This window comes from Polistes canadensis, unplaced genomic scaffold (assembly GCF_001313835.1).
Source record: "Polistes canadensis isolate GaletaPanama2010 unplaced genomic scaffold, ASM131383v1 scaffold_54, whole genome shotgun sequence".
NCBI lineage: Eukaryota > Metazoa > Arthropoda > Insecta > Hymenoptera > Vespidae > Polistes > Polistes canadensis.
Genome location: NW_014569601.1, coordinates 656,439 through 664,918, shown reverse-complemented (window position 1 = coordinate 664,918; position 8,480 = coordinate 656,439). Strand labels below are relative to the sequence as shown.

Here is an 8,480-nt window from a genome sequence, read left to right as displayed (position 1 = left end):
TTTTTTAGTTGCTGATGAAGTCCCCAGTAAGGGACGAAACGTACAACTAGTTCAAAATAAATTGTTCATTAGATTTATTAACCGTCTATAATTCCCTTTGAGACTTATATATTAATATATTTTTGGACAAGAATATTGATAATTAAATTTTATTTAATGTATAAGATATGTGAATTGAATCTTTTAACTCTGACTTTATTTCTTTTATAAAAAGCTTCATCAACAAGTTGAAGCATTACAAACGAAAGATGTAAATGATGATAAAAACGATCTTGAACAAAAATCTGAAAGAGAAAGCGACGAGGACTATAAAGTAGAAAAGGAAGAAGCCGATGAAGAGGAAGAAGAAAGGAAAAGAGTTAATAAACGATTATTAGCACGAAGGAAACATCGTAAATTGAATAGCTTGGATATAAGTAGTGAGGATGATCCAGAAAGCGACGAAGATTTCAAAGGAACTAGTTCAGATGACGAAGAAGATTTCGATGATCATATGACATCATCAGATGAAAGTAGTTTTACTGATTCTAGGCGTCGTGGTAGAAGGGGAGATTCGCGTCCTGTTAGAAGATCTACCAGAGCCAGAATAACAACTACTTATGATCCAGACTTTAGTAAGTTTGTATTAATATAATATATTATATTGTAAGGTTTTCTTTATGTCTTTTTGGAATATTTCTTTATATTTATCTATATATGGATTTCTATTATCTATATTTTGGATATTTCTTAAAAAAAAATAACATCTTATCGTGTAATTCGTATGTTTTGTACTGATGACCAACAGGAATAGTAAGGAAAATTAACTCCAGAAAAATCATAACTATTTCTTTTAAAACTAGTCTGTATATCTCTGATTTTAAATAGTTTGTTTGTGTTTTCCTAAAGGGAAAAGTGTGCATTTAGGTTGCATTCGTATGGTATTTATTGCTGATTTGTTGAGATTTATTTATGTTTAACCCTTTCGCTACGAGCGTCGCCTATAGGCGACATCCGCGCGATGTCCTGTGTGTACGAGCGTCACCTATAGACGGCGTCATCTGCCTGACCTCTGAGACCCGCTCCGTACAGTGCCGTTACTCCGGCGGCACGGCGGCACGGTGGTCCGTACAGCGACCGTCACTTCGACGGAGCACACTGCCGTGTAACGAAAGGGTTAAACACAAATTAATCAAGTTTTTTGCGTCCCATCGATTTGGTGTGTTTTAAAGAAAGATACAATTGAAGCTACGATTTCAAAGATTTCCGTATTTCATACAAAAATGATCGCATACACATGTGTTTACGTATCTTAAATAGTATTCTGTAACAATCTCCATTTTTGATATTCTTGGACTCCTACTCTATATAATACATTGCATTATTTTCTAAATAATACTTATTTTTAAATATAGAATGTAATCATTTACATAATTCATGTTATTATAGTTAATGATGATAGTGATGAGAGTGATCGACCAAAAAGGAAAAAATCTCGATCTGTATGGGAAAATTCAGATAGCGAAGATAGTGATAATTCTTGGAGACAAAGAAAGAAGAAGTAAGCTTTTTTTTAATGTAATATTGTACATATAATATAAAAGAATATAATATTACAGTAATATTACAATCAAAATCATGTACTGTTTTTAGGAGTAGAACTATACCAACTTCAAGATATAGGACAACTTCTAAAATAAAAAGTAAAAAGAAAAAAAAGAGAAAACGTATAATAGAGTCAGATAACCAAAGTGATAACGAAGAGGAAGAAGAGCCAAGAAGCAATGATAATTATACGTCAGAAAATATAGATATCGTTCTTCAAGAAAGTGAAGAAGCGGTGTCTACTAAGGTTGAAAATGTAGAGAATATTGCCGATCTCGAAAATGTTGAAAATACCGAAAATACGCACAATACTGATGCTGTGAAAACAGAGCTGATAGAAAATACCGTTGCAAATACGGACACATTGGTTCTTCCACAAATTGATGAAATTGCAGCTCAAAAAAAGAAAAAAGTAAATAGATATGCTCTTAAATTTTTACAGTCTAGTAATCTATTAGTACTTAGTATCCAGTTAGGATATACTTATCTTATAATATATTATAGTTTACAAATAAATAAATAAAAAACTTAATAAATATAGTATTGTGTAATAATAATATAAATATTTTATAGGAAAATGCACCCAAACAGAAAAAGGCTCCAACTATTAGACGCAAGGTAACTTCATTTGCATATTGCTTTATTTTATAGATTGTTTTTGTTTTATTTGGCTTATTTTTTGCTTTTCTATTTACAGATTATATACGGTGGTTTGCCAGACGATAATTATAAACAAGAGGAAGAAGAGATATTAGATAGACGTAGTCGTAGACGAGGTCGTAAGATCAATTATCAGGAAGCAACAGCAACGGATAGCGAAGAGGTATTCGTTTTATTAATGATATTTATAATGAATCATATTTAACTTTTGAGATTTCTCTCTGTAGTGTTTTAATTAATCAATAAATAATTAAGAACGCTTTTATATATGAATAATACTATTTTATTCTTTTTTATATACAGGAATTAAAAAAAGCTATTAGGAAAACTGTAGAAAGCGAAGACGAATTTGTTGTCAATGAAATAGATGACGTAAATGAAGATGCAGAAAAAGATTCTGATTCAGGTAAATTTTTTTTATTTATCTCTATTTATATATATATATTTTTTATTGTTTTAAGATATTTAAATTAATATTATACTAATACCTCTAAATGTATTTGTTCAACAGATATCTACACTCCTAAAAAAGACGTAACCAAATTGAAAAATAAATCGCCAAAAAGTAAAAAACCAAGAAAAAGTAAAAGTCCTGCGGCAAATCGCAAAACTTTGGTTGATGGAGTTCCGAAACCGAGGAAAAAGCCTGGACCAAAACCTGGAAGCAAGAACAAAGCACGAAGAGAGAAACTATTAATGGGTTCGGTAATAAGATCGACAGATGGTCAGCACATAGATGATAAAGATGTTTTATCTCATACAATGGATAATCCAATGGGAGAATTAACGTCGAAAATCGATGAAGGTCTTCCGGATAATGTTGGATTGACGGGTACAACAATATCAGTAGCTAGTTCCTTCACCGGAGATGTACCAGAAGGTTCATTGGGAGGTCTTGGACCCGGAGAATTGGCTGATTTAGACGACGAACAATTAGAGCAGATAATGATGGAGGATGAAGAATACGGTAGACGGCAATTGGAGTTAGCAGCTATCGAAATAGCGAAGAAAAAGAAGAAAGAAGAACGAGAAGCTAAAAAATTAGAGAAAGCACGGTTAAAAGCATTAGAAATTTTGGCTGCAGAAAGACAGAGAGATCCAAACGCTCCCGAAGGAACCGATGGAGAAGTACCTAAAAAAAAGAAACGAGGTCGTCGTAGCAAAGCTGAAATAATTGCCGAACAGATGAGAAGAGGTGGAGCTCCGACTTTGGGATCTCCTGGATTGGCAAATACGAGTCCAGGTGTTATGGCAGCCAACAGCAGTAACTTGATTGGATTGGATGTATCGAGTAACGTATCACCTAATATAAACCCTAACTTACCCACAGTCATCACACCTGAGGCCGACAGGACACCCGAAGGGCATATTCCAATGATGACAGGACCAGATGGGCAGCTCTTCAATCCCGACGGAACACCGATGAAGCCAAAAAGGAGAGGTCGTGGCAAGGGTAAGAAAACTCTTGCTCTCGAAGCTGCCAGGGCCGCGGAAGCAGCAGCAAAAGCCGCGGCTGAAGCTGGTTTGCTCGGCATGGGCACGGATTCGAATCCAGAAGTTAAGTCGAGCGATATCCCAAACGTACTTCCCACTCCAGGTAGCAGTACTTCCGGCTCGGCACCGTCCACACCACCAGCGAGCGGCGTACCCACGCAGTTGCCACCTTCGACGCAACCGAACGCGCAGTCTGTCTATTCGTCTCTTCCGCCCGGTCAACAGTCTTCCGTGATCACGAGGATGCTGCAGTCACAACCGGTGTCGTCTAATAATCCGCAGTCGTTCACAGCAGCGGCGGCTGCAATGGGTCATAAATATTTCGGTGCTCCCAATGCAACTGGACAAATGATGACAGGTCCACGAACCGGCTATGAGATGCAGCCACGCGGTAGGATACCTTCGCCATATAGACAGCCAGGGCAAACTTCCATGCCACCTCATTTTGCGGCTGTAAGGTCTGGCACACCACCCATGAGAATGAGAGTTCCAGGACCGCAAATGTATCATACGCCTCATCATCCTATGGATCCCTCTCCATCAGGTGGTGGTCCTATATCCATAAGTAGTCGAGATCGCAGTTCTCCTTTGGCACCGGGTCCTCCACCCATGATACCACCTGCAGCCGGTAGTCCATTGGCTAAAGGTGGACCAACGCCACCTCCACCTTCTTACGTAAGAGGTGGTCCACCGATCTCCAGGTTTACCGATAATCCTATGGGACCGAGGCATCAGATGCCACCATTTACGAATGCCTCGCCGGCTAACCACGCGTTGCAACAACCTTCTCCACCTCCAAATAGACCGCCAGGAAATTTCTCGCCGTATCATCCACCTCCACCACCCAATTATCACTACGGTGCTTATCCTCCTCCTCCGCCTATGTCTACGGCGGACGATGCAGCAGCTTATCAAGGTTCGCCCTATCCTACGGAACATTTCTCGTCTCCCGCGGACAATCAGCCGCAGATTCAAGCACCTCCACAACCGCAACCTCCACAGTCTCAACCACCGCAGCCACAACAACAATCGCAAACGCATCCTAATGACCCGGCTACTGTTGCAAATAAACAGTACGACGACGAAGGTACTGGGGAGTTTGGCGGTTTGGTGTCTTATTTCAGTAGCCAGAGGGAGGACGATTTGGATTCGTAGCATGAGTGAAATCTTGGCCAACCCTAAAACGTTTTTTAAGTATAAATCCTTTATACAGGATGTACGTTTTAGTTCTCCTTCTTAAAGTGATCTCGACTCTTGCTTAGAAAGAAGGTTCTTGAGAAAGACAGGTTTCTGATATCCTATTGATATATTTTAGCCCGTAGGTACCATCGCACTAATCAATCCTTATCTTGAGGTTTTTGTTCCTGAAACTTCGAAGAAGTGACAGACCCATATTAAATTGTTCATTTGTTTTCTACCTTTAATAACTCGCTAAACGAAGCAGATCGATCACTATAATTTTTTATAATAGGATAAGATATTCTATTCAAACACATTCATTTGAAATGTAATAAAATCGCGTAACGTAGGGAATATACATATAGCGATAAGATCAAAAATTGCAGTAATGATCAAAACAAGAAATATACAATACGCAGAAAATTTGAGATTTATTTGTATTATTGTTTATCGATATGGATCTGCTTCGTTAAGCGCGTAGAAAGTAGATAACAAATGAACATTGGTGTGCGCCTGTTCTTGAAGAAAGTTCTAATTCGTTATACGAATCGTATCAAAATAAGGGTCGATTGCACGATAAAATTCGTATTTTACAATTCTTAAAATTGTAGTTACGGGTTAAACGTAGTTATATCATACATCAAGATACTTGAAAATGAATTGATGGAAGTATTTACATAATGTAATGAGATATAATACTATCTAGTGTTGTTTTATACGCGTATGTTAACGTCTACAGTATATAAGAATGTGTAAAAATAGAAGTTAGGATCGTCTTCCTCTTAGTCTTCTTCAGCAAGTAGTCGTTTCAACAAAGAAAAACAACAAAAGCCTTTGCACTTTGGATCTGAAACATAAAAGAAGTCGTAGAAACTAAGCCTGAGGTTGGTCAAGTGTAAAGTTTGGGAAATGTCCGAATCGTTAACAATGGAGCCTATTTTTTAAGGATTATAAGTTTTTTGTAATTAGTTTCAGTTCGATTTTGAATTAATATAAAAAGCAAGCGACCATAACTTTGTTCAACGTTGAATGTATTGTAGAATATTCGTGAAGGAGACGGATCTGATTAGAATTTTAACCTTTTCCCGTTCGTTTTCGAACTCATTTCTTCTAATCAGGTGCATCTTTTTACGAACAATGTATTCCTCGTTGAACGAACGTTAATCTTATTAAAAACAAAAAGAATAAGAAAAAAAAATTATTGACAAATTCGCGCCGTTGTTACGTGTACATATGTAAATACCGTAAGTTCTTTAGATTATATATTACGTGTATTATATAATATAGTGTCAAGCAAAATACTATATAAAATGAATTAGTGCAAAGGGCACAAATTGTAATATTTAAATTAATTAGAAGAAAAAAAAGAAGAAATGGTATCTGATTATTATAAATTAACAAATGGTGTGAAGACTACTACTATAATTATTTATAAAGAAAGATTAAGAATTCTATGATAGGACTTAGCACGTATTGTATTTTACAAATTTTACTTGATAATTTTACGATTAAATCATTAAATATAGTTATACATTAGAGAACAGGAGGCTGCTGTGCGCGTTCTACGAAAAGTGAGAAAAAACTATTATTAAAAAGCGATATTCATATATAATACACAGAGACACATACACACACATAACACATATATATTAGCGATATTAATGTAATCGGCAAAGTTAAGGAGGAATATATGGAATGAAACAAATTTTATTATAATCTTGCGTGCAATGAACTACATAATAATATGTACGTATATGTATAATTCAAGAAAATTTTAAGCACGTGCAACCGTAATGGGACTTATTTTGTTCCTTAAAGAAATTAATCGAGCATGAATTATTAAGAATATTCGTTACTATTGCGTAAAGATAACAAATAATTACGTAGAGGATAATAAAAGATAGTTATGAATGAGAGTGAATAAGAGAAAATATAGAAATATATTCATGAATGAATGTGAAGATTTTGCTATTGTTTCTGTAATTGAAACAAAGAAAAACGATCGTTTAGGTGTTCTTCTTGTAAATCAAGTCAGGATAGAATCTGAAATTATATGAATATTTTTTATCAAGAGGAAGGCCTAAACGGAATTTGGTCGGTGAATGGTGTTTACTGAACAGATACAATCGTTTAAAGAGAAGGGTTGTTTTTTTTTTAAATGCAATTTATTGTTTATTGTATTATTTCGTTCGATTTCATCCAGCCTCCTGATCTTTAATGCATCGGTATGTCTATAACAACAGACGTAGCACTTGCAAAAATCTGTATCTGTTTAGTTATCACACGTACGTGCATACCTAATATAAATAGAAGCTATATAAACAAAAAAGGATATTACATTATCTTAGAATTAGCTGCTTGGGATAGTTTCCTTTTACTTCGAAAAAACGTTTGGAGGACAAAACGTAATTGAACGTTTATACACGTGCACACCATATAACGTAGTAGAGGGTGTTTTACTACCGCTCATTTGATTATTTTTTACACCTATATGTATTTTTCGGTTGTACACAGTTTGATAATACGATCTATTATCGTCTTATTCTTATTCATCATCTTCTTCTTCTTCTTTAGAACACATGTCTTTGGACCATTCGTTCTTAGGGTGCGCTTCAAGGAAAATGAATCACATACATACAACATACATAAATACATATACATATATATATAAATATATAAATACATACGTATATGCCTGAGCTCCTCGTTAGTTCATAATTAACGGCAACATCATTACTGTCGCGTTTATTAAAGTGAAATAATTTTCAATTCTTTCTTAATTGTTCTCCCGTTATTCATCGAGATGCAGTATCTCGATTTATATATATATACATTATGAATATTATGTTCTATATAGATCCATACTCAGATGTCTCTTACCTTTAACAAGATGAAAAGAAAAGATGTATCTAATACGAATATTACAATGAATATTGCTATTAGTCGAAACGTATTTGCATTTAGTGAGATATTTAATATTTCGTGTACGTTGTGATACCGAGATGCAACGTCGGAGAGAGATACCCGATTGTATAGTCGTCTTTTATCTGGATAATTTAAATCGCGCGTAGATTTATTCGCATTTAAATAGAACGTGTTTCCTTGAAACGTAAACCGAAGAAAAAAAGTGTCTTGCTAAGACGATAGGAAATGTGGTGCAGTTTAGCTTTTGTTTTGATAAGGGTCTAGACCAAACGCAATTATTATATTACATGTTGTAGCCTAAATGCAAACATTTTGTAATAAAATTCAATATATTGAAATAACATATTGTAGAATTGAATCAATTTTTGTCTTTTATTTTTTTTTTTTTTTTTTACTTTTCTTGATTATTCTCTGTTTCTCATTCAATAATTAATTATTAAACTATGCGTTTTGAAACATCATTTATTTAACTGCTTACGATAAAAGAATAATTCTTTAAATAACATTTATTTCCACTGTGTTAATTAATATACATAATAAAATGTATACATACGTTAAATGTGTTATTACTTTTGTAAACATTATATATATACCATATATATAATTACTACACAATTCCGAATACAATACTAATTATT

At 34.7% G+C, this 8,480-nt stretch overlaps 1 protein-coding gene across 2 annotated transcripts in view; it reads left to right on the top strand.

Moving 5' to 3' along the window:
• LOC106785643 overlaps window positions 1-8,197 on the top strand; it is a 21,703-nt gene extending 13,506 nt beyond the window's left edge. Inside the window, exons 10-17 of one of the 2 annotated variants that reach the window (XM_014746276.1) lie at window positions 215-614; window positions 1,429-1,540; window positions 1,633-1,996; window positions 2,158-2,202; window positions 2,282-2,407; window positions 2,548-2,650; window positions 2,756-3,697; window positions 3,842-8,197. In XM_014746276.1, the coding sequence (XP_014601762.1) occupies window positions 215-614; window positions 1,429-1,540; window positions 1,633-1,996; window positions 2,158-2,202; window positions 2,282-2,407; window positions 2,548-2,650; window positions 2,756-3,697; window positions 3,842-4,893 (3,144 nt within the window). In that variant the 3' untranslated portion in view covers window positions 4,894-8,197. Of the gene's footprint in view, window positions 1-214; window positions 615-1,428; window positions 1,541-1,632; window positions 1,997-2,157; window positions 2,203-2,281; window positions 2,408-2,547; window positions 2,651-2,755 lie in introns of both variants that reach the window. The other variant, XM_014746275.1, reaches the window with a different exon arrangement.
• The last annotated feature ends 283 nt before the right edge of the window (window positions 8,198-8,480 follow it).